This window comes from Heliconius melpomene, chromosome 15 (genome assembly GCF_056956725.1).
Source record: "Heliconius melpomene rosina isolate 202511_hmr_F chromosome 15, ASM5695672v1, whole genome shotgun sequence".
In the NCBI taxonomy this organism is placed as follows: Eukaryota; Metazoa; Arthropoda; class Insecta; order Lepidoptera; family Nymphalidae; genus Heliconius; species Heliconius melpomene.
In genome coordinates this window covers 1,970,893-1,997,554 of record NC_140403.1, presented here as the reverse complement: position 1 = coordinate 1,997,554, position 26,662 = coordinate 1,970,893, and the positions used below count along the sequence as shown (strand labels likewise).

The 26,662-nt window shown below is 33.6% G+C and overlaps 3 protein-coding genes across 6 annotated transcripts in view; 2 read left to right on the top strand and 1 right to left on the bottom strand.

Annotated features, from left to right (window-relative positions):
• The first annotated feature begins 419 nt into the window (after positions 1 to 419).
• Positions 420 to 3,741, top strand: lic (dual specificity mitogen-activated protein kinase kinase lic). Of its 2 annotated transcripts, XM_085198301.1 has the most exons (4): positions 420 to 561; positions 630 to 822; positions 1,186 to 1,351; positions 2,615 to 3,741. In XM_085198301.1, exons 2-4 carry the CDS (start codon positions 755 to 757, stop codon positions 3,389 to 3,391), a joined length of 1,011 nt encoding a protein of 336 aa, XP_085054427.1. In that variant the 5' UTR covers positions 420 to 561; positions 630 to 754; the 3' UTR covers positions 3,392 to 3,741. The 2 variants fall into 2 exon arrangements, with proteins under 2 accessions (XP_085054427.1, XP_085054426.1); XM_085198300.1 differs by having other exon boundaries at positions 487 to 822.
• Positions 3,742 to 3,785: 44 nt separating this feature from the next.
• l(2)k05819 (transmembrane protein 94-like protein l(2)k05819) lies at positions 3,786 to 26,172 on the bottom strand. 3 transcript variants are annotated; one of them, XM_085198293.1, is made up of 28 exons: positions 25,917 to 26,172; positions 25,518 to 25,774; positions 25,310 to 25,417; positions 25,050 to 25,198; positions 24,497 to 24,649; positions 23,270 to 23,478; positions 22,408 to 22,627; positions 21,819 to 22,022; positions 21,187 to 21,371; positions 20,647 to 20,770; positions 20,031 to 20,165; positions 19,617 to 19,762; positions 19,054 to 19,184; positions 13,909 to 13,985; positions 13,262 to 13,458; positions 12,038 to 12,121; positions 10,748 to 10,880; positions 10,039 to 10,188; positions 9,204 to 9,332; positions 8,742 to 8,821; positions 8,387 to 8,510; positions 7,768 to 7,818; positions 6,582 to 6,704; positions 5,891 to 6,055; positions 5,396 to 5,672; positions 4,904 to 4,997; positions 4,370 to 4,549; positions 3,786 to 4,055 (listed from the first exon to the last, which is right to left on the bottom strand). In XM_085198293.1, exons 1-28 carry the CDS (start codon positions 26,027 to 26,029, stop codon positions 3,983 to 3,985), a joined length of 4,071 nt encoding a protein of 1,356 aa, XP_085054419.1. In that variant the 5' UTR covers positions 26,030 to 26,172; the 3' UTR covers positions 3,786 to 3,982. The 3 variants fall into 3 exon arrangements, with proteins under 3 accessions (XP_085054419.1, XP_085054420.1, XP_085054421.1); XM_085198294.1 differs by lacking the exon at positions 7,768 to 7,818; XM_085198295.1 differs by lacking the exon at positions 12,038 to 12,121.
• Positions 26,173 to 26,577: 405 nt separating this feature from the next.
• wash (WASH complex subunit washout) overlaps positions 26,578 to 26,662 on the top strand; it is a 33,068-nt gene continuing 32,983 nt past the window's right edge. The window contains exon 1 of the mRNA XM_085198298.1: positions 26,578 to 26,661. The gene's annotated coding sequence lies outside the window, so the exon portion shown is untranslated. The remainder of the gene's footprint in view (position 26,662) is intronic.

The following is a 26,662-nucleotide window of genomic DNA, read 5'->3' as shown; positions in this document are numbered from 1 at the left end:
ATAAAAAAATATTAAACCAGCTTCTCGCTGTATCCCGCACACTGTAGGGTAGGCACAGGGAACCTAGTGTTAAACTATACTCCATTCCCCACTTTCACGAATTCTGGAGGTATTGCATGTTGAGTGGCAGAACTCGACTCGACACCAGAGCGAAGAGATAAAAATATAGACGTAAATAAATATTTCACTTCCTCGAGTGAAATATTTATCGAGCATCGAACCCACAACCGTATTTTAATTAAAAGTAGACTTATTTATAATACAATTATTTAATTAAGTTTATTTTAAGTTATAGTATAGTAGTAGTAGTAGTATTTTAAGTATTTTAAGTTTAGTTTATTAATACAATTATTTAGTTAGAAAATGGTATTAAATACTAGAAAGCAGTATACTAGTATAATTGCGTTCCTTGGCAGTATGGCATCATGTATTTATTTGTGTTGCTACATTCTAAAAAACTACATTTTAGTTATCATTTAGCTTGTTTTTGAGTGCAACATTTTAAAATTAATGTCATACAAATACTGAAATTGTGGATATTCCAAAAATATATATTTAGTGGTAAATATAACGATAGATTTGTTTTATTATTGTGCAATTAGATTTTTTTGGGTAACTAATATTACAAGCTTTTAGCAATATGTTAAGTGAAGTTAAATAATTACTGTTGTCAATTCACACGGGAGCCGTGGGACTAATTGAGATTAGACTTGGAAATATTTTGATTAGATCTCACAGCGATCTTGGGTCTAAAATGTCTGGTAGAAGAAAACCTCCTCCTCCAGGCTTTAGTTTCAAGCCGCAGGAAGAACAAGTTACTGTGTAAGTAAAATGCTATTCTCATATATTACATATTTATTTAAGTCACTCTGAACAGGTACATACGAACGTATACTTTACATAATTAATATTTTAGTTCAATATAAAATATAATTCAAATATTTATTAATTTTATTTTATGTTTTATCATTACTTATAGGTTATCAATTAATTGTTTTCTGACCTTGTTATTTACATTTATATAATTTTTTCAAAATCTAATAAATATATCTATCAAAGCGAAGTATATATATTTTGATACAATGATATGAATTAATTTTCATATTATTATTTATCAACAAGTGTCTATAATTGTATAAATTTTAAGAAAGGTAATGTTTAAATTGTCATATATGTTTGTTACAGAACTCCACCACGGAATTTAGACAAACAAACAACAATCACAGTAGATGATAAAACATTTACAGTTCATGCTGATGACTTGGTTAAAATATGCGACCTTGGCCGTGGGGCTTACGGCATAGTGGAAAAAATGCATCACAGGCCCAGTAATACCATAATGGCTGTTAAGGTATTTATTTGGATATTTTTTATAATAATTGCATTGCAATGCTGTATGCTTATGTTTGATTGTAAACATTATTTGTGGGCTTAATCCTCACTTGGTGATTATGACTTAATAATTATTCCACTCAGGGAAGTAAACTAGAATTAACTAAAACTAAGTTTATTTTTGCCCCTCAACAAACAAATTGCAATTTCAAATGTAGGTGCAGATCCGAGAATGGAACCTCTTGAAACGAAGTTCACTCTGATCATCATATTCTAAATATTAAAAATTCAATTTAGAAGTTAATAGATCTGCATTTGACTGCATTGTTTTGAATTGCAATTGTTGTGAGTTTTTAACTAACTTCTGTAAGAAAAGGAGGTTATCAATTTGAATGTATTTTTTTTAATGTTTGACGTTTGATTGTGTGAACTGTTTTAATGATTCTTTTTTTCTTTAAAAGCTAGTGCCTGTGTGATCCCATTTTAATTTGATCCATTTCTGACCATGACATCCGTGCAACAGTCATATAAGTCTTAAATTTGCTTTAAGTTTGTACCTAACAAATGGATGAATAACTCAATATCAACCCAACCAATTTCGATGATTCCTTTTGTTATTAGAAAGAGTAGTAACACATCAAGGTAGTTTGATGAAAATTTGATTAAGTTGTAAGATGTGATTTGGTTGAAATTGAACAAGTCCATTTTTTTTGTTAAAAAATTTTGTTTAGGTGAATGAATTGTTTTAACTCCTCTACTCTAGTAGAATAACTAACGGTACCATTGAGTTTTTTGTTTTGAACTGAGAACCACCCAACATACATAGTCATTAATGTAAGAAAGATAAGAATTGAGTATTTTAATACTATATGACCAATTCTCTCTTTCTAGCATGGTTGGGCGAAAACCCCAAAGGTGTTTTTCGGTTAAGGTGTCTTTGCCATAAAATGTAGAAAAATCTGAATTTTTTATTGTATAGATATGTCCTGAATGTAGGAGAGCAAACAGAGGGAACTAAGTGATAAGGTACTATACGGTCCTCTCTTCCCGCCTATATTTCGAGATATTGCGTGTAGAGTGGCTTTCTTTTTACAGAGAAAAATGGAGGAGAAAATCGAGGAATTGAAAATAATTCAATCCTCTGAATGAGAATCGAACTCACAAGCAATGCATTCACAGTTTGATGATATGCCGGTGCATCTCTTTGAACCCTATTGCATATAATTTTGAAAGTATTAATCTTATTTTGGAAAATTCATCAATTACCTTTTAAACTTTTCAGAGAATCACAGCATCCTTTAATAGTCAATCTTTGGAGCTTAAACGCTTGTTGATGGATCTCGATGTTTCAATGAGGGCCAGTGCGTGTCCCTACACAGTACATTTCTACGGTGCCATGTTTAGAGAGGGAGATGTATGGATCTGTATGGAAGTGATGGACATGAGCCTGGACAAGTTCTACACAAAGGCTTACAAGAACAACAAAACTATAACTGAAAATATTCTCGGCAAAATTGCATTTTCAGTCGTCAGTGCCCTCCACTACCTCTATTCGAAGTTAAGAGTTATCCACAGAGACGTAAAACCTTCAAACATCTTGATAAATAGAAAGGGGGAAGTGAAGATGTGTGATTTCGGCATTTCTGGTTATTTAGTGGACTCTGTGGCAAAGACTATTGATGCTGGCTGTAAACCTTATATGGCACCAGAGCGTATCGACCCGAGCGGTAATCCTGGACAGTATGACATACGCAGTGATGTTTGGTCACTGGGCATATCGATGATAGAATTGGCCACTGGTAAATTTCCTTACAACACTTGGGGCACGCCATTCGAACAATTGAAGCAAGTAGTCAAAGACGACCCTCCAAGTCTTCCAAGTGGCCAATTCTCGTCGGAGTTTGAGGATTTGATTACAAAATGTCTCAAAAAGGATTACAAGCAACGGCCTAACTATGATGCCCTGTTGACGCACCCATTTTGCCTCGAACACAGCCAGAAAGAAACAGACGTGGCCTCCTTCGTCCAGGAGATACTGGACCTGCCCGATGATTCCTAGTGATAGGTTTTTATTTTCGTACCTATAAGTACAAGTGTTTAGTAACTAACAATAGTGTAGAGATCATAAAAATTGTTATTAACATTTTTTGTTTATGGCGAATATGAAGGTTAGTCATCTTGAAATTAATATTTTTGATGTCCATTACGACAGTATAAAAGGAAGTCGTCGAATATCGTAAGAGTAAATATTGTACGTAAACGCTAACCTCAAAAGTGGCCTCCTGAAGAGAATTTAAGGCCTTACAATGTCTATTATAAAACAATAATGACCGCATCGTCCATTGACGTAGCGACACATTAATATACATCACAAGTTACAATTAGTTCAAATAAAAATATTTCTTTGAATTATCTTTTTATTGTTCCCCAAATTGAAATAAAAAAGGAGACAGTAAATACAAGAATATCATTTATTTAAAAAAAATGAATGTCTGAAACAGATTCATTGAATAAATTAAGTACAAAATACGGTGCAGTATTGTAAAAAGTACAATTTTCCTTACAACTAGTGTCAGCCGTCCAAAATGGCGTCGTTACTCTTTACATATAAATTCTACTAAAGCGTAATTGACTAGACATGAAAGCAGTTTCAAAATGGCGAGTTCATCCCCAGCTTTGTACCGAAGTCAAGCCGGGCTCGTCTCTGATTGCGCGCGTCGACCCTGGAAATAATGTTATAATTTATATCACTTAAACTACCCTGAAGTTAGGCTCTCTGAACTTTTTTCTATTGTGCTCTCGGGAAGAAAATTTTCTAAATTAAGAAGTAACCCTTCTTCCTCAAGTGGGAATCACATGCATTGAATACGGTCATCAAGAAATCTCACTTTTTCTGAGAAATACTTAATTAGAATTAATTATAGCTTTATCTCACATAAAACAATAATAAAACAATAATATAAAAAACAATTCTCAAATTTCCGCCTAATATTGAAACCATTAACTAGCAGAAGTCAATGCCGCACTACAGACTTACTTAATCTCCTGCCACTTGATAAGTTCATTCAACAACAACACTAATAATAAAGACAGTGCATATCCAACGGCGAGTGGCGTTGTTAAACGCGGCCGCCATTCACACAGCGACCACAGTTCACACCCGCCGCCATAGCGGACACTCAGCATTGTCGATGTGAAAATACTTTGAGATAGTATCCTGAAACAACGGTGTTTTATTTAGTTATGTCGATATTTTTACGTAGGGGAATAATTTATTTACATATTTAGCATATTTGTAGGATCATTCTTAGCAATAATCCTTTGGATATTTGTAAAAATCTCCCTATAGATTTTTTTTCAGATTAACGATTAAAGTCCGTTTCCCACTTTCCGTCGAAATCTTGAGGCATCGAGTGTTGTTAGGAGTAACTCAACGCCTCGCTTTGCCTCGCCGTCGTTCCCGAGCGGGACTCGAACCCAGAGCGTCGCATTTATAGTCACACGCTTCATAAAAATATTTTTTATTTAATATATACATAAAAATATTTCTGTAAAGAACCAATATACTTACAAAAGTACAACCGTGACACACCACACCCAGTTGGACCAGAACCTCCCCTGCCAAATAGACGAATGTCTATTGATGAACGACACCGATATTATAACTGCGGAAAAACATACACACTTACAAAGTTTAGAACACATGCTTGGAAGCCTAAATAGATGATATTTAAATATTGTGCATTTTCAACAAAATTACTATCAGTTAAGCTGAACTCCTTTTTATAGAGTCTGCTAAAATCAGGATTGAGATTTTTTTAAAAAACAAAGTATTTTATTTTTCTGGATAGACGATTTAATTGGAAGATAGGTTGGATTTTGTATAGAAATTTATATACAACGCCATAAATGAAACTTTACATTAAAATAGTTTATAAGTGAGAATAACTCATAGGCTTTTTTTATGTAAAGATTTTGTAATATTTTCTTATAATATAACATTAACTGTAAGCCAGCGAAGTCGCATGTTTGTAGTTAGTAAATAATAAAGAGATAGACTTACTTAAATGCAAAGTAATCAAAGCCAATACAATATGCTGAGTTATATAAAATGCATCATAAAAATCGTCTCCCCATCCGTGCCAGCTCTTCAAAGACAGATTATTAGTCTCACTATAATTTCTCACGTTCACCGGATACGCTATCCAACAGGATGTCTTATTTGTCACTTCAGATATTTGTTCACAGAAGCTCCTCAATGTGAAACCGTATAAAAGTAATATTGATATTAATGACGGTAGAAATTTACAGGCGTAACACCAAAACACGAACAACGCCATCTGTTGGATGAAAATCAAATTTCATGTTTAAATATGATATGTTAAAATTATCAATCATCATACGCACATATTATAAAAGATCTTTTATATCAGAAATTCATAAAAACAAATAAAACATTGTTTAAATCACACAATATCAAAATTTTTTCCCTGTATTATCTACATGTAATCCTCTGAGAGAGGTAATTATTTATATCTAAATATAAATACAAAATCACCCGTCTATTAAACTCCAACACCGGCCTAGTAGCGGCCCTCAGTACCAACGCAGCGTGTGGGGGCGCGAAACTTAGCGAAGTGGACAGCGCGCCCGCTGTTAGCGAGCACCACGCCGCGCCGCCCGCGCTCAGCGCGCCCGGTCCCAGCGACGCCACTGATACCACCTGAGGATACTTTACTCTTCAGCACAAATTATAGATAATATCAGAATATACAAGTGTTGAATAGCACTTGAAATCCTATCATAATCTGTTGAGCAATTTAACAATCAATCTTTACTAATATTATAGAGTTAAAGGGTTTGTTTGTTGAACGCGCTAATCTCATAGTTGGAATTGAAAAAATGTTTTTGTATTGAATGGTCCATTTATCAAGGAAGGCCCCATGGTTAATCCTACGCGGAGGAATAGGGGACGTGTTAGTGCGTACCTCAAAAATTATATTAACATTAAATTTGCCACGAAAATAAGAAAAATAACGTTTACACGTACATATTTGTTCAAGGCTAAACTCTAAATTTACAATCGATTCAATAAAACCACTAAAATAATGAATTATTTTTATACTATTCATAATATAGTTTGACCTCCGAACCAAGAAGTAAAAGATATATTTAACTTGTATAAAAAAATATATTAAGTTATTTTATCATATTAAAAAGTAATATAATTGACTAAAATAAAATGTTACCTGCAAAAACGACAAAAAACAAGAACTAGACATCCAAAACTGCGTACTGTTCCACAAACACATTGTGAAATGTCGCGACATCGTGATCAGCGCGAATAGAGAGACATCTGCGTCGCGAGCCATCTAAAGTAATAGATAATTAAATCTTAATTAAAATTAATTCATCCCGTATACAGAAGGGTAGGCAGAGGTAACCTAGTGTAAAGACACTCCATTCCCCAGTTTCCGCAAAATATTTGAAGGCATTGCGTGTTGAGTGCCGGAACCCAACGCCGGGCTTTTACCTTTTTGTCAGAGCGAAGAAATGAAAATATTATGATATAATAATTAATTCTTTCGATTGGGGATCGAACCCAGGACCAGTCGATTTTAGTGTCACTTTGTATCCCTACGCCACGGCTGGCTATTAACAATATGAATTATTTAATAATAGGAAGCATAGCAAGTACTTTATATTAAAATATAAGTGTCAATATATATTAGTAGGATATAATTGAATACATGATTAACGTAATTTTGACACCAGAGCAAAGAGAGGAAAGTATTAAGTATATAAACATGAAATAAATTTGATGTAAGTTTATTTTATATTATTGACTTATTTTATTATATAATATTTAATTTAATTTAATAAAATTTGCACTGATACGTTGTCCCCCTTCTCCTCATTACAATTTATCCGTAATGTTTCAAAGGTTGTTTGGTAACAATAAGATCGCCTTTGCATACGTGTTTTTCTTTTATTTTTATTTATGTTGTTCTTTCTATATATTTCTTTTATGTGTGCAATAAAGTATATTCTATTCTATTTTATTCATTTCCTCGAAAGGGAATTCGTTGGCAGCCACATTTTTGTGCCCCTGCGCCACGACTGATCACAATAATAGAAAATCATTTTAAAAAATCGATAAAATAAATATGAAGCTAAACAAGCTAGCTAACTTCATATATTTTTCACAAATAGCAAAAAGAGGCACACACATCCTAACTCCTAGAGAATTAACATATTCCGTTATCACTAGCACTGTCATTGCTTTTCAATCAATAATTTTAGAAATAGCCTTAAAATAAAAATATAAAATATTAGTGTTGCCATGTAAACAAATAAATTAAAATGGCGAAAGCTAAAAGCAACAAGCTTTCACAAATATGCTATAAATATATTTTTTTATTTAAATTTACTCACCTGGGTGTTGCAATAATTCGTGCACGGCTGACTTTGCCATTTGTTTTTCAGCTTTATAGTTAGCGTGTAAAAGCATTTTTTTTTAATTACTAAATTGTACAAATAGGTATATTTGTTTTGCCAAACTTACAAGTTAAATATAATGTTGCCGTTATTGTAGAACAAAGAAAGATTTAATATTAAACTAAGCTTAAAGATCTTTCTAGATATTTATATGGATCCCAAAATACTTTATAAAGAAAAAATATAATGTACAATTTAGATAGCTTATATATGTAGTATGTATGGAATTAGAAAATATTGGTTTTTGTACATAAAATAGCAAAATAAATTTTAAAATACAAGTTTTCCATAATTTTATCTGTATTAACGCCATAAGATAGCAGCCATGTGCAACAAAATAACAATATTTGAAAGACCAATTTTCTTCATAAGAGAACAATATGGCGTCCAGCGTTCATTATAAATTTAAATCGATTACGATAGAATTGTCTCAATTCTCTTGAAAATACATTTAACATACCATTTTTATGTTCATTCTAGTGTAGTAGTCTCTGTTCTACAATATCAACTATATTCTCATACCAAGATAAATTTGTCAAAGTAAAATATATCTTACAGATAGGGAACAAGGCACAGAGTTGAGTGAGCGCGCGAGGTCGATGGGGCCGATGCAGTCCTGCGGGACTTGGTACGGTGGCATCTTTTGACATAACACAGGATATAGCGGCTCTACTGCTATGCTGCGAAAGAAATATAATATTATTCATGCTTGCGTTTATTAATGCTTGAATCATGAAATAAGGCTGTCGTCTCGTAGTAGTAACTAATACAAACGTATAATTGTTGTGAGTTCAGTTCCTATTCGAGGGACTGAATTATTTGATTTTCATTTGTTCGTTTTCGTGTGTTTCGTGATCTGATAACAACGCATTTCGTAGTCATTTTTTACTTAATTTTTTATAAAAATTTACCTAGCGTCTGCCTGCATAAATATTTCCATATTCTGACAGTTGGCTGCTGAGCCCATCACACAAACTACCTCGCCATAGTCCTAAAAAATTACAAGCAAAATAAAACTACATGTTGATGAGGCTTTTTTATATATAATTATATTATGCAGAAAATTATATGCAATTATATGTAATGTGTATATATTTTTAAAGTGTTCACAGTTTGTGTATATTAATAAAAGAGCTAGTATCTAATCCTCTCATCCATTCTTTTAAGACAGAAAAATAAATTGATAGCCAAGAAGTAAGCCAAGTGATATCTCAATGAGATTTTCAAGAATGGTTTTATGTTTTTGTTTAAAATGAAAAGACATGCAATTAATATATAAATATACATATATCATACTACTTATCATATTAATAATGCTTATTATTAATAAACAATAATTAGCATTATTAGTATGAGAAGTTATGAGATCGTACCTGCATTATCTGTATCATTCGTTGCACAGAGCTGGCGGTGCAATCGGTGAACAGAGACACTAGAAGTGGCACGTTGTCCACCTGTTCTATATGTGGCCGAATGTTCTCTATCCCACGAGGTAGTTTTGCCTGAGAAATTAAAATATTAGAAACAAAGTAATATATGTATATAAACAACAGGTTGAAGGTAGCTTATGGACTATGGTGATATATAACAAAGAATTTTACATAAATACATGACAACAATTATCTTCATAAAAACTATATATATATATTTAATTATTAATTACCCGATACACATACTTGGGAAGTCAGTTCACCGGAAGTTCGGGGTAGACAGAGGTTCAGGGAAGTCAAAATATTAGATCATTATTATTATTAGATATTTTTACAGTATTAAGTTATACTTTTGGATGTTTCACTCTTAAATTAGAAATAAAGAACGCCTTACCTTTAAATATTCCATCTAAGTATGTTCAAACTGTTTATTTCCTATTTCTATTTAAAAATTATAAAACTAAAACTTTATACAAATTGTCATTTTAGGAAAAAAATTAAAGCAAGGGATAAGCTGTTAATTGGCTAATTAGAATGTATAAACATTTTTAAATTTAATTAAGTTATTTTTTAACTATCATGTACTAAAGAATAAGAGAATGTTCTTACAATATTTATTTAGAACATTTACAACATTCATATCTCCGTACAATGTTTCCGTTAGACCAATCAAATTTCCTGTTAAAATTATAACGACGATTTCTATGTTCTACTATTACTATTTCTATGTTATACTCTATTCCAATTCTATATGTAGTATACAATAGGACATTAGTACCCGATTGCTCATATCAAAGTTGAGGGGCGCGGAGTGGTCGGTGGAGTCAGTGAGGCAGGACAGCGAGCGGCACGCGTCCGGCGGGGACTCCCCCGCCAGCAGCGAGTCCGTGGAGGCCGCGCTCGTGGGTATACTGGCGCGCGGGGCTGCCTGCAAGGGTGGGGACGCTTGCTCAACAAGTTTTGTATGGCTATGTGTATGTACAACGATTAATGTGTTTATAAGCGGATTTTATATCTCTATGTGTTTGTGGGTATAATTGGAAGGAATATTTTAGGATAGTTTTTAATTTAATTGTTGTGAAAAGAATGAGTCACATCAATATACTAATTGTGTTACTAAAATAAATTAACCTTTCAGTGCTCGCGCGAATAATAATAATGGTTTTTATTTCATCGATATCCGGCCAAGATTTTAAAAGTAACGTTGTGAAGTTAGCGAGCGTGTCTGATTGCGATTGACAAGGAGTACTCATGTTCATATTTTTGGGATACTATAAATTGGAATACTTTTTTGTATATATTACCTAATAACAAAAAAAAATATTGCTGTGACTTATTCTTGTTTCTGAAAAAGTTAATTGAGAAACACACATTTTAACATTAGTAAGTTGTTTTAACTTTTTTTGCATCAGTGTATCAAATTGTGTTCTATATTAAATATAAAAGAAGAACATGCAAAATAAGGCACTATTTTATTAACAATTTACCTTTAACCCGCTATGCGTAGTAATCGAGTGTCTCGTCTTCTTAATTTCATCATTAAATTTGACTGTACTATGTTCCACATTGATAGCTCCGGGCGCTGACATTGAGAGCGCCTTAGTTGTCGATATGTTGCCACTACATACGTATGTTAGATGAAATTGACTTAACTTTAGTTTTCAAAAATAAGTTAAACAGAAGCTTACTGCTAAAATTTGCTTAAAATTTATAGTAAAGCAATATAATGAAAAAAAAAGTTTAAGTTATTTCAATTGAAAATGTAATATTATTCTACTAATATCCTTTACCCATTCATTTTTTTAAAGTTAAGCAGTTTCACGCTTTATCCCGCAAATAGCAAACTAGGCGCAGGGACGTTAAGACTCTCCGTTCACCATTTTTCGCCGAAATCTCGAAGCATTCCAAGGTCATTAATGTAAAGGTCAATGAAAAGTAATGAAAGGTGAATTTGTAATGTTTAGTGTTAAAAAGAAAAAACCAATGGGTAGAATTAATGGACAGAAATGCTTATGTACAGAGCAGAGGTACATTCTCGTGCAAAAAGCAGCAATAGGTGTAACAATAGGTGTAAAAAACGTCTTGCTTTACAAAACTTTAACTTTAAACTAGGGTATAAGGGAGATTTGCAAGAATATAAGAAAAATAAGTGGGATAGAAAAAACATATTTATACTAATACTAGAAACTTTTAACTTAAATTTTATGGTAGGTATTAAAAAAAATGAAGTTTTTTATTAAGTAAAGATTTTGTGTTATGTTATTTTTTTTGAGTTTGACAAGAGATAATAATTTTAAGTATAGTTTTAGGTCGATATTTGAAAATCGCAAAACGCTTTTACCAAACTAACATAACATAGTATCTTTCTATACAAGCGCTGTCTACTGCTCACTAAGAAATATAAAAATATCCTATTTTTTTTATCAGCTTCACGCTGTATACCGCACACAGTAAGGTAGGGAGAGGGAGCCTAGTTTTAAGACTCTGTTCACCATTTTCCGGCATTGCGTGTTGAATGGCGGTACTCAACACCAGGTTTTGCCTTGATGACAGAGTGCAGAAATGAAAATATTAATAAATAATAATTCATTCCCTCGAGTAGGGATCGACCCCACAACCGACGCGTTTCAAGTTTTATATGAATTTCAATATGCAGAAAAAAAAAATATTTAAGCGAATTTTACTACTAAAAAACCCTCAAACGAACTACAAAAACCAAAATTTTAGCAAAAGCGAAGCAGTAAGCGTGTAGCAAAGCGCGATAGTTTAAGACGCACCTATAAATAAAATCCGTATTGGGCCTAGCGAGTTGCGAGGCGGTGTTATGGCGCTCGCGCTGTGACAGCGGCGAGCCCGGCTTGCTGTCGACAATACTCTTTCACTCACTTTCCTTTATTATCTGTGGTCTCTTTTTGACGTTTAAGTGACATTGACATTCGTCACATTTAATTACATATATAATTTATGTGAAGTTACAGCCAATTATAATACCATTAATAATTATTTTTTATTTAACCCATAATTTTTGTTACAATTTAGAAAAAATATATAAAGTTGCACTGAACATATTCCTTTTAGGAGAAATCTATATGAAGAAGTACGCACATCGATAAATTAAAAATGAACAGACAATCTAGAAAAGAATACAACATTTATAGGTTGCTTTCTATGCTCAAGGAAGGTGGTAAAGTGGTCGGTAGTAAAGTAAAGATCATGCGCAGGATATGCGGCATAGGAAGATATGAAGTTTATTTGAAAATATTTTATGATTTCTTCTCAATCTTGAAAATGTGGATAAAAAGGAAACTAAAATATTGTAGGCAAAAGTCTCAAAGTAAGTAACTCAAAATGGGAGCTTTAGAGACATAAAAAAATTCTACTATGTTAAGAAGTAAAATAAAGTTCAAAATATTTATAACATTTAACAAATATTATTAACAAAACATTAATAATTCAAAATTAAATATAAAATGTTTTGTGTTAAATGTAATGATGGATGTATTTCAATTAATTTACAAACAAATAAAAATCTTTTATATGTAAAACCAATTGTTAGACCAATAAGGTTTTAGTAAGTAATTTTCAACAAAATTGCAGCCAACACTTTCATTATTAAGTATCTTTGTGTAACTATTTCTTTTTATAATTTTTTGAACCATAACAACTATACAACTACATATATATCAAAAAATTTATTGTTCATAAAATTACAATAAAACAATTATATAAAATTCGAAAAGTAAATAAAACTATTAATAATCAAGAGGTATTGCAACTCTAAGCCCGACAAGTGTTCAACAAAAATTCGGGCCAAATGTTGCCAACAGTTCATTCACAAATTTGTAATACAACTACAAAAAAGTACAAAAATATTTGTCTTCATATAATATCGATATAATTATCTAAGTATATTTTCAAAGTCGAGTCTATAATTAACTAAACATTTCCTATTCATTGTAACCTAACTTTACAACATACTTCAAATAAAAAAAATCCCATACCTATGGTGATCACTCATAAGTGATATATGACAGTTCCAGCCCGACTCCAAGCCCATTTTCTCACTAAAAACTCTCGATCGAAGCTCATTTTCCTTACTAAAGTGTACAAAACGTATACAAGCGCGCTCCAAACGCTCGATTAGCTCCACCATGTCGCTTTGCGCTTGGTACTGCATAGTAACCATACCAATGAACACCTGGTGACGAAAATATATGGGAGGAGTATCTTTTTTGCAGTTTCACGCTGTATCCAGCTGCAGCAGGGTAGCTGCTGTAGTAGGGTAGTCACAGGGAGCCAAGTGTTAAGACAATCCGCCCATTTTCCGCCGAATTCTGGAGATATTGCGTGTTGAGTGGCGGAATTCAACGCCATGCTTTGCCTCGATACCATAGTGACGAAATGAAAATATTAAATATTTCAATTCCTCAAGTGGAAGTCGAACCCAAAACTTGTTACGTTTACAGTCACACACTTGTGCTCCAGAGCCGCGACTGGCTTATACACTCTTTTTAATTGAGTTTTTTATATAAATGTGTCTCTAACGGTTTACTAGGGAAAGATAGCTTAGGGACGATAAAAATAACTTAATAACATTTCCTCCGTCTGCCACCGCTTACTAAAAAGAGTAAAATTAATCGACGTTTACCTGATTACACTGCATGTCAAAGAATCCGTCCGCATCGCTGACGTCGTCGTCTATCACTTCGTTAAATAGAAGTGAATCTGTAAATATACATAGTTTATTATAATAAAATATACTCCAAATATTAATTTGACGTTAGGAGTTAAATTTGAAAATAAATGAAAATTGGTAATTTTGTCTTTTGACTCTGCATTTTCAGGGTATACAGAGGATATATGATTTTCGCCAGATTTTGAGGCAATGTATAAATTTAATATAAATTAGAAGCCAGTTGTGGCGCAGGAGCACAAGCGTGCGAATGTAAATGCGACCGGTTGTGGGTCGAATTTCCATTTGAGGAAATGAAATATTAAATATTTTTATTATTTGGGATGTGACGATGCACAGCATCTGTGAGAGGGCGCTGTATACTTCCCTTTGATTATCCAATGATGTTCACTTCCGGTTGCTGTTTTGGACCAATCAGCGATTCGCCGGAAGTCACGTGGTCTCAGGTGGTAGGGCGCCGGAACGTATAAAAGGCGACACTACGCTTCTTACCTCATAGCGTCGTTATTTCCCATCAGAGTAACATTGTTTAAAAGTGAAAGTGCTGTGGTAAGTGTTGGAGCTGGAATTTCTTCACATCGTGAACCGGATTTCTATATCGGGCCTACTCCTGGGAAGGCCTCCAGCAAAGATGTTCATCCTCATCAGAGAATTTGTTTTTGTGAAAATCAAAGGTAAAAAATGGACAACGGGTGAGTCATTTGAACCTCTTGTTTAACAAGTATCTACATGCATGTAATACTGTTCTATTGCTTGGTATCATATATACCAATACAGTAGTGGATTCTGAGCTTCACCGAACACGGCTGTGTTATAACCTACAATAAGGTTAGGTTAGGTTATCTCAGATTTTCAGCAGTTATTACCCAATTTTATTCAGTTAACGGGCATTGCAAAAAGCAAGAGGACTCGTCGCTTGTTTCACGCTCTTGGGAACGTTCTCAGCATAATATCATGCGATGTAAACGGAGTTTACTAAATAAATCGGTTTTCACCGAGTTTACTTAGTTGTATATTATCTATTAATATACTACCTTCGTTTCAATGCGATAAATTCGTTAGGATCGTATCCTGAGCGGGTTATCAAATATATATATAAAAAAAAAAAAAAAAACTGTTCTCATCATATATATCAGGGAAGCAGATTATTTAATAGTTGCTAGTTGTCAAAACTAGATGGCGTTGCCCGTCACTCTGACGTGACACCGATCGATGACAATCGGAAGTGGGATCGGAACAAGCTCCGGTCCCAACCACCTTATTCTCCGACATATATAAAAAGTCCTGGCAGGAAAAGTGTTTCAAAAATGTGTCTCAATCCTGGAGGAGAGAGGATAAAGGAATTGTGGATTTCCTGCTTATTCGTGGTTACTGCCATCGCTATGAACGTCATAACATTTAGCAGTGGGCGTCATAGTATTTGGCAATCACGGGATCTTCTGTATGGCCTCTTCGGCAAAGATTCTAGCCAGTCACCTTATCTTAGTTGCTTTAAGAGGGACTCGGACTATTAGTGCATTTATCCGTACATTAGAATTTAAAAAATCTCGGTACTATTTTAATTAGGAATGCTCTCAATTGTACGGGAGGGGGGCAGTTATAAGGAGGCTGCCTCTGAGCGTATCGGAGGCAGTGGCTGATGGTTTGGGCTCCGTAGGCCCTTCGCGAGAATGCATCTAGCCATCTACCTCCATGCCACCAAAAATCCTTTTCCAAGATTATTTGAAGCAGTTAGACCTTCGTCAACCGTACATGCATCAAAATTGAGAAGCATGCGTTGAGTATAAAACTCTAGCACATTTAATTATACATTAGCAATTCTCAGGTATCGGTGCATACCGGATATCGGTAGTTTGGAGTGAGAACCCGCCGTCTGGTAACACAAGCCCAGAACTTAGTACAAGGGTATTGCATGATTGTTAATAACTTTATTTAAACAGATACAGATACACTGTATCTTTCTGTATACATTGTGTTGAGAAATACGGAGGCTGCCTCTGGATATATCGGAGACGGGTGTAGATGGTTTGGGGCTCTGAAAACTCTTTTCGACTTAATAAGGAGCATTCTCCATATTATCTCTGGCTTTATCCAATAAGAATTTTCAAGCGGTTCGAGAAAGCAAGAATAGAAAATAGTTCGACTCACGTTCGACAACTGATAAAGCAAACCAATAGGAAATTTTGTAATAGATAACGAAAGGTTTATCAAAAAAGAATAAAAAGTTCGATATATGGATCGTTAAGTAATGGATAAAAAGAAACAATGTGTCTAAAACTAAATTAAAGTCCACATAAGTATTATAAAAAGTCACCGAAGGTTTCTTCGGCTAATTTGGCATTATCCTCGTGCCAGTGAGTGCACATCCCCATGAGTACCTCGGCAAAAGTATTTAATACCTGACGTACTATATATTAGACAACTGTCTATACCTGTTGTGTATCGCAGTAACCATCAGAATTGAAGCTGATGTAGTGTAAGAAATCTGTAATCCAGCAGAAAATGCGGAGGCAATACATAGGTTAATATTTGGAAGAAGTAAAAATTTGCAGTAAAAATTTGCATCTAAATAGAAGGAAATGTTGGTAAGAAGCAGGAGAAAGTGGAAAAGAAAGCAGTTAAATAATTCAGAAGGCAAATCAAGACGAAATTAGTCTCCAAGAATTACAGACGACAACCTTTTATTACTAAGTTGTTGGATACCATAAAGTATGATACACAATAATAATGCAAAAAGACTATCAATAAGTTTCATTCATTTTTTGTAACTTTGGTTCCAGAGCTGGGAAAAGTTAATGAAAATAATATCTTCATGGAACATGAGGGCTGTGTAAAGGTAGTTGTCCTAATTATTACTGTCAACAGTCTTGTTATATGATGTCTGCATATAGACCTTGGGCGATATCCACGTGCGTAACGTAGGTATTCCGCTGCTTATTGCCTTGAGTTTTGCATAATCTGAACCTGGCTAGCGAGGTGTACACGTAGTCGCAACTCCAATATGGCGGAGAGCATGTTGGATGTCTACGACATCATTAAGTCCGGGGGAATCGGACGTTTGAATTGAGTACATCTGTATTTAAATCGTATAAATTTTGACACTGTAAAGTTACTTCTAAAGGCGAATTTCAGAGAGTGAACTATTGTAGTTCTAAAATACAGCTAAGAAGCGATAATTGAAATATTATAATAACTTTATATGTCAATATATAGTAGTATCAATTACTTATAACTTTATTACACTTCGAAGAATGATATAAGCATTAGTCGGCCTAAATTTTGGTTGAAAAACTAATGAGCTTATAAACTCACATTTTCTAACGCGTCGTATGTCAAGTCCAGTTTTCTTCAAAACTGTACCTAAGTAGCAGATAGGACATTCACATCATGAATTGTCGGTCGGGTCGCGGTTCTGGTGAGTATTCATTGATGCTTTTATGAAGTTATAATACTCAAAGTGTGTGATGATGGACTCAAGTCTTAAATTTTCCAAAGGTGTTCAAAGGTTTGACCAGTTTAACTCTAAATTGGAAAAATTGGAACATATTATTGGGCTGAGTACATAGTATTTTGTAAAGCATTCTATTAAATGCTCTAGTGTTACTAATATGTTGTACTAATGGCATCAATTACAAGGTAAAAATTAACTCGGGTAACTACTTCATCATCATCATCATCATCAGTCTGTCCTCGTCCACTGCTGGACGTGGGCCTCTTCAATGGCGCTCCGCTGGGCTCGATCTTCGGCTCTCTGCATCCGGACGTTGCCGCCACTTTGCGGACATCGTCACCCCATCTAGCGGGAAGACGTCCTACATTACGCTTGCCAAGGCGTGGTATCCACTCTAGAACGCGTCTCTACTTACTATAAATTTATTATAGTTGTTAAAAAAAAAAAAAAAGGTATGGAGTTGGCCGGTTCTATCTAGGACCTGCTGTCTGAGCCGGATTTAATTTTCAATAGACCGGACGACATTTTCATGGGCATTTCGATCCTGCTCGTACTTCTAATATCATATTTCGTTTAGAAATATTTCGGTGAAACAGGTGAGACCTGTTGAAAATTACACTCTAGAGACGGTGGTGTCATCCTAAGAAAAATGTTTTTCTAGGTTCTACATTAAGAATCTAGCTAGACCACCGGAAACAGGCTACAAAAGGTAACAATTTTGTGTAATTTAGAGGGGAGGCTACGCAAGGGCTTCATGAATAATAATCGATACTTATATAAACAGGTTAGTAAATTATTATCAAAAGAAGTGAGCACGTCTAGCCTTATTATTTAGACGGTTATGAGAGCTTCCTTTCCTACTCATGCTTATCAGCGAGTTGCGAAACATCTTCTAAAATTTGTTTGTAAGCAGATTATAAGTAAATCTAATAATTGAAGTTAGATTGTTTTGGCTCAGCTTCCGACAGAGCGATTATTAATTGAATTAAAAAATTAAGCAATTTACAATTCTTTGTTTGCTTATAAATAAAACAATGTTACTCATGTTTTTTGTGGTTTTACAGATCAATTTATCTGAATGTATCAGAATCAATTTATACAATCATTCTGATTTAGATCACATAGCGTCGTACGTGGTCACCAGGAGTTATAAACACGTCTCTCACAGATGCTGTGCATCGTCACATCCCAAATAATAGTACAAGTTTTACATAACAATAAAACTTGTATTATTGTGGAGAGACGATGCACAGCATCATTTTAAGGCTCCTGGTGAGAATCTGCTATGAGGTAAGAAGCGTAGTGTCGCCTTTTATACGTTCCGGCGCCCTACCACCTGAGACCACGTGACTTCCGGCGAATCGCTGATTGGTCCAAAACAGCAACCGGAAGTGAACATCATTGGATAATCAAAGGGAAGTATACAGCGCCCTCTCACAGATGCTGTGCATCGTCTCTCCACAATAATACAAGTTTTATTGTTATGTAAAACTTGTACTATTTACTCGCTTTGGTAACGTGGCAAAGCACAGCGTTGAGTTGGGAAACGGAAGTGTCTTAGTAGGAACAGAGTGTCTTAACACTATGTCCCAGGTGCTAATTTCGTGATACACCGTTAACCTAAAAAAATAAACAAACAAGGAACATACCAGTAGAATGAAAATGCAAAGCCGAGCTATCAGTCCAGGGTCGAGGCGCGGGCGCGTACAGGGGACGGCTATCCGCCGGCAGCTCGAGGTAGTGCGTCGCTAGCGACGGAGAGATACTGCGCGTGAGGGGTCTGAAAGAGTAAGTAGTATTATAAGTATATAAATTTACCGTACAATCTTCTTCGTGTGTTCTCCATACAACGTGACATTGGCGAAGTGATTAGTGCTCAACTGGCACGCTCAAAACGCCATAAATTAAGAACTGAACTGAACTGAATATATAAGTTTTTGATGATGAGTGGATGTTTGTTTGTTTGTACTTTCACGCAAGAAGAAGGATACATCAGAATAACCCATAGTCTACAACTTATGTTCAGATTTTGTATAGTTTAACAATTTAAAAAAAAACAAGGATTATATAGTACATAAGTGAACGAGGACGTGGAAGTCTTTTTTAAATATGTTTTTTAATTTTTCTTTAGAGACGAAATTATTCAATAAAAAAATTGTTGTAAATATATTCTAATCTGACATTTAAAGAATTAAATACAGAAAAAACTTACTTGTATGCAAAAGCAGTACAATACGCTGTCAAAGAATTCCTTTGGTAAAAGTCAATAATTTTCTTGCGATCTGAGGGCAAAATTGGCGTCAAGTCATGGCCGTTCCAGTAATCGACACAAGAGTCCAATATTATGTCTGCTGTGCCCTGCAAATATTTTCGAATATAATTTCCGATTAAATAATGTTGTAGGGGAATCACCTTAAATATTTTATTCTGCTTTATAGTATTTGTTGTTATAGCCGCAACAGAAATACATCTGTGAAAATTTCACCTGTCCAGTTATCACAGTCCATGAGATACAGACATGGTGACGGACGAACAGACAGGCAGACAACGGAGTCTTACTAATAGTATCCCGTTTTGCCCTTTGGGTATGGAATTCTAAAAATATGAAAAATGAACACAAATGTACCTGAGTTAACATTTGCAACTGACTAGCTTGATCCTTTACAATCACTGCTAACATATGAGGTAGGGGCACCTTCACTCTCGTACTAAGATGTAGGGAGCGAACGAAACGAGTCTCACGGCGTATCGTGTCGGCTTGCTAAGGAACATATAAGAAAAAAATATTAAGAAATAAGGATTTGAGACGATCGTGGCGCAGAAGCACAAGCGTGCGACTATAAACGAAACGTCTGTGGGTTCGATTTTACTTCATAGAGAACCACTGTCCAGAAAGTCCATTGTTCGCTTTCTTTTCCAATCAAAGACAATGGGTATTGAGTGACGAAGCTTCACGCCACCCTTTGTATTAACAGAATAAAGAAATGTAGATTCCATTCGTAGACCTGCGGGGATCAAACCTTTATAACCCATTACATTTACAGTTAGGGTCACAAGCTGTCAAAATATCTACGGTAGCCTCAACTAGTATTAAATATTAGTTTATATTGTGAACTTTGTTTATATTTGTTATTTATGTATTAGTAGTGACAAGATTTTTTTAATTAGTTTTATTTTAATAATTATTTAAAGAACACGTTATATAATGCATTTCAATGTTATACAATGTTATATGCACTCACCAAATGTCGAAAACTCGCCAGACACTCTTGTACAGTGTATGACTCAGCCACAGAATCAGTGAAACCAATTTGCTTTGCTAACTCGCATAAACATCGTCTATTTGTCACTGGTACCAGATCTTCACTGAAAAAAAATTAGAAAACATTATAAACAAAAACCATATTTTTATTGAAAAATAGGATGCAAATGGGATCAGCGCACCAGGTCAATAGTTATGAAGAAGGCGAAACAAGGTGGGCGAAGGCCAATGGACATCGTTTTCACTTTTTTTTTTGTGTTGTTATTTATTTTATCCCGTAATACTGTTATCATATTTTTGTTTATTACTTAATCTATATTATGTACTTAATATAGATTTGTTATAATTACAATGTAAGAATCTATAGGACATAAATTACAATAATGTAGCGATCTAAACAAAAATTAAACTAGCTTCACAATGTATCCCTAGCGGGTTAGTCAGAGAACGGAGCAAAAAATTCTAAAGTAGCGATCTATGTTATAAAAAAAAATATATAGTATTAAAGCAAAAACTTTACCTGTAACAGGCCTCACATGTGAGATGTGCGCAGAACTGCGCATATGTGTGTCGAGGTGCTCGTGCGCACGTGTTGAGCAGTGCGGCGAGGCCAAGAGGCTTGAGGCGCGCGAGGTGCGTCCGCCATCTCTGCTCGTCGAACTCGACGCGGAATGGCGCGTTCTGGTCGTGGGTTAGGTCTAATACCTGTATTGAATGTTATTACTTATTAAATATTTTTTTTATTTTTAATACCAATTTTACAAAATGGTGAAGAGAGAAAATACAAAAACATCTTTATTTCAATGTACAACATAGGGATTAAGCAAGAATGGATGAATAATTAATAATAAAAATAGTATTAAGAGTAACAAGACATACCATACGAACCTTTTACGGTCTTCATGGTGCAGTGTCATTGTGACACTGCACCATGGTGTGTTCGATTCTCACTTGGAGAAATTAATTATTTTAATTTCCTCGCTCTGGTAACAAGACAAAGCGCGACGTTGCGTTTCACCATTCAATACGCAATGTCGCGAAAATTGAGGGGAAAGTAGGGAAAGGAGTACACACTAGGTTTCCTCTATATACAGCTATACAGCGTGATGTTAAAAAATAATCAACCTATTACATAATTATAATAAGACATACTTCTACGATAGTAGACGGTTCAGTATTTTGTTTGACATCATCTGTTTGATCTAGATTAGTCTGACTTTGATGTCCCATGGACGCAACGAGGCTCGTTTTGCTTGAATTTTGCGACATCGGGCTGGAATTCCTTAAGAAAAACACTTTTTCCGCCGTCGGGTTTGGCCACGATAAAATTCCTTTTTTATCTACACAGCATAGTGCCTGAAAATATAATGGGATTTAACATTTTTAACGTGTTATCACACCTTAAATAAGTATATTATGTAGAGTGCCAAATGTCGACTGTAACAATTTTTAATTTAACTTTTTTTTCAGCATTTAGTTCTAGTCCAAAGTCCAGTCGACGAGTCGTAGCTGTCTTGAAATTAGGGTTTCTGAACTTTTGTCCATTATATACTCAGGAAGATAATAATCAAAAGTAAGAAAAATCCAAAAACCTAATCTGCAGAGATCTACAGCTAACGGGCGGCCACAAACCGGCGAACTATGTTTTTAAAGGGAAAGTACAAAACATTTGTTTTCTATGTCAACCTGTATAATATCTCAAAATACATATAACTTAAAGCAATATTTATTTAAAACTCACAGATAATGACCCCAGCACATGTACAATATTGGCAGTTCGGCACACCATATCTTCTTTTCCAACGAGAATGTTCCAGAATGTTCTACCCAAAGATCTCAAGGCTTGCGGCTTCAGACTGGACTCGCTGAGCGCTTGTATGAGAGGATCACTCACATCCTCCGATATGGAACAAGATTTTGGACGTGTGTACTTTTGGCGTGTTTCTGATAATAGTTTGAATCTAAAATAAAGTTTTCAATCTTAAAATTGAATGTTATAAATATCATAAAAGCTACAAAAAGAAATGATCTATTTGTAAACTTCTTAAAATATGCATATGTAATAACACATAATTGCAAAACTTACTGATATAGCCAGATTGTAAATAATATACATTGAAATTTTGAGAATTAGACAATTTAGAGACACCATTTATATAACTTGTGAATCTAGAAATCTCTTGCGTTAAAGTAAGTTTCAAGTATATATAAGTTTCAATTAAATTTGAAATATAAACGTTGCATTCACCTAGAAATTTTTTTTTTAATATTATACATTCATTTATGAGAAATTTTTTAAAGGATTTTTTCAGTTTTAATCTGAATGCTGCTACCTTATAGCAATAAGATGACATCGTAAAGTTGAAAGTTTGCTGATATAACCTAGTGTTAAAACACTTCATAATCTATTTTTCGTTCAAATTAGGACCTTTGTGTGTTAAGTGGCGAAACTCCGAGCCGCAAATTTTCTTACCAGAGCAGAGAAATAAAAATAATTAATATAATAATTCCTCCGAGCGAAACCCCACACCCATCACGCTTATAGACCCTGCTCCACTGCATCAAAATGGTTTTAAAATTATGTAATAGTAAACAATAAATACCTAGCAAGTCCATAACAGTTGAGCGTCACCCAAGCAATAGGAAATATAATTTGCAGTAAAGGCAAAGTCGCCGCTATGATCTGGAGAAAGTATATTTCCGTCCAATGGGTGACACCAGGCAAATGGTACAAATGGCGGATTGAACTCGCTACCACTATCACGGCTATAACCAGTGGTAGCACTATGCCTTCTAATATTTTCACAGTGCACTAGAAAGAAAGATATCATTTAGTTTATGATAAAACCCAATATTTCGAAAATTAAGGATGAAACATTCCATAATTAAGAAAAAGTAAAAAGGAAGTAAGTAAGTAGTAGTTAAGTCTTCTATATCTACCCTGTTATAGGATACAGCAAGACGCTAAAAAAAACAAATTGTCTTAAGAGGTCCTCATAATCTATTTAATAAATTTTTATGTAATTATGTAATAAAGCATTATAATTTTAAGTATAGTTTATTAAATATTTTATTTAAAATTCTTAAAATGAACAAATTAATTATATAATGGCGACGCAAAGCATGGCGCAGAGTTACGCCGTTCAACATGCAACGTTTGGAGCTCAGAGGTTAGGGGTCTTAACACTAGGCTTGCTCTGCCTACCCTGCTACAGGTGGGGTACAGCGTAAGTCCAAAAAATTAATAATGTAAACTAATTATATTACATAAGTATATCAATGTTATAAAAAAAACTTTACAACAAATATTAAAATATATCTTTACTTATATCTATATCTTAAATACATGCAAATAATCAGATAACATGTAATTTACATTTAGACTAAGAGATAAAATACTTTACGAAAATTGTACATCACATCACATATATTTTTTTGCCAACTTCTCACAATGTGCGACATTGTAAATAAGTAAGGCTGAGAGCACCTAGTGTTGTGACATTCCATTTTCTGCTTTCCTAAATTTGCAACTTCATGTTGAGTGTCAGAGTTCAACACAGAACTTTGTCTACCAAGGCAGAAACATGAAAATAATTCATTCCCCCAATCCAAGTAAGAATTAAAATTCATAATAATAGCAAGCACAATTAAGCATTGTCAGTCCTCTTAATGTTTATTACAAATCTTTTTTTTATCTGTTACATATACACAGGAGAGTAAACAATATAGTAGTAAAACATTACTCTTCATTTCAGACCTTTATTACAAACTTAAAAAATAAAATAAATCTAAATTCATGAAAAAAAAATTAGAAAAAGATTAGGACTCACCAAATACCTCTGTTTTTCAAACACTGTTACTGGCCTTGTCGTCGCTTGCTCAAGAGCTAGCTTCATATTTTTCAAATATGGAGTCTCATTCATTCTATAAGCTTTATTTGGATGTGGTATTCTTATTCTAGGCAAATTAAAGTTTTCTTTGGTCTGTAAAATAATACTTGTAATAAGTAAAACCAATTATTTTTATTGTAGTTATGTTAACAACATCTATACTGTACTAATATTTTTTTATTTTTAAAGTGTTAATTTAAAATTAAGATTTTTTCGAAAACATGTAAATCTAGTGGGATATAGTAATGTTTTCTAAAAAGTATTTCTGTACTAATATTATAAAATTGAAGAGTTTGTTTAGTTGAACATGCCAATCTCAGAAACTACTTTTTTGTGTTAGATAGACAGTCTATTGAACGAAGAAGGCTATATTGGGTACTGAGACTGTGTGACTTACCTCATACACAAGTTTTAGTTATTTTTCTTTGACCATGGGGCCAAAGCTGCAGGTAAAAGTTAGTAAAAGTTAATAATATAATTACTCATAATTTACCTGCGGGCCAGACAAAAATATTTGTCCAAAGAACAATTCAGGATCATCTGGCTCCAGTCCTCTACAGTGTCCTGGAACCTCTTGACCTGGTCTAAGTACAATTATATCACCTTCTACCAAAAGAGCCCATGGAAGATTTACAATAACACCTTGAAATTTAAGTTATGTATTTATTTATGTTTTATGTATTTAATTGCAATTAAAAATTCGATAGCAATCACAGTTTAACTAATTTTATCTTAATATATAGAAAAAAATACCATCTCTGTAAGTCCATTGAAGTATCACACAAGGGGAAAATGGTGCACATAAGTGGGGGTAGTGGCTTTCCTTCCAAAGACATTTATTAATGGCATCATCTAATGTGTCTGATAAATTAAATAACAAAAACATAATTATTAAAAAATACAAAAACATTACTATTAAACAAAAGTACACAAATAATATTTTATGAAAGAATTTACTCACCTAGTACTTTTTTAACTCTGTAAGGAATTTCATTTCTATAGAGGTATTCTTCATGTAATGAAATTACAAAATTTATTACCAATAATATAAACAGAAAAAGAGCTTCCCAAAGTAAGTATGTTTGTGCTAATAAAGTTTCGCCAATGAGATATGTTAGTATTAAGCAAACAATATTTATAATTGTCACAGTGTAAGCCACTCCTGATAGTAATACTTTCTCTGATGAAAATGATATAATGTTGTGAAGAACAGATAATCTGGAATAGTCATGAAAATAAATAAAATAGAGTATATATACAAAAGATATTTCATGGTAAGAAATTTGAGATAAAGTAAATATTACTCTACAAAGACTGTAAGGAATATTTTTATTCTAAGTTTATATGAAGTATAAAATACCCCATTCGATTTTTCTGTTTATGTTCTTCAATAACAGCACGAATGTCATCTCGTAATTTCAAAAGAGCAGTTCTTGTCGAGAATCCTAAATTATATAAATTTTTGTTATCCATTGTTGTAAAAAAAGGTCACATAATTACATATATATATTTACACTAGACACATGTGTATTTGAAAAATTATGTAAAATCTTAAGTACTGAAAAGGCCACTGACATTTGAGACTGTTATCCTGAATTATCATTTATCAACATTCATTCAACATCTTTAAAATGTCAATGTCACTAGCAGTATTTACATTTAGTCGTTCGGAATTGTACGTTTTTGATTTAAGAATAAACAATATTTTTTATTGCAACCTACACAATGTTGACACGGTTATTATTTTTACAGTACCGATTTTGTATGTAGTTTTTGAAGTATATTAAATTATTTACGTCTATAATATTAAAATAAAAATTGATAAATAACTTTTAATTATAATATTATTTTGTATTCAACAAAGACTTTAATGAGCAGAAAATTAAAAAAAAAAAAAAGAGGATTTAGATAATCGCTAATTAGATTTTGAAGAATCGAAAAAACAATATTATATTTATATTGTTTATAATAAGTATTATATCAATAGTTAAATAATATATAACGTTTTTTACTTGGTAACACTTTGTTATTTATTGATTAATGTCGACACAGGAGTGAAGTTGGCGTTACTCAGAAATACTTCAAAGTTTTTCTTTCTATTTTATG

What these genes read in the sequence shown, in the direction of transcription:
- lic (XM_085198301.1), top strand. Translation starts at nt 755, where the DNA reads ATGTCTGGTAGAAGAAAACCTCCTCCTCCAGGCTTTAGTTTCAAGCCG. An exon ending in CAGGAAGAACAAGTTACTGT is followed by an intron (nt 823 to 1,185) that starts GTAAGTAAAATG and finishes TGTTTGTTACAG; the next exon opens with AACTCCACCACGGAATTTAG. An exon ending in ATACCATAATGGCTGTTAAG is followed by an intron (nt 1,352 to 2,614) that starts GTATTTATTTGG and finishes TAAACTTTTCAG; the next exon opens with AGAATCACAGCATCCTTTAA.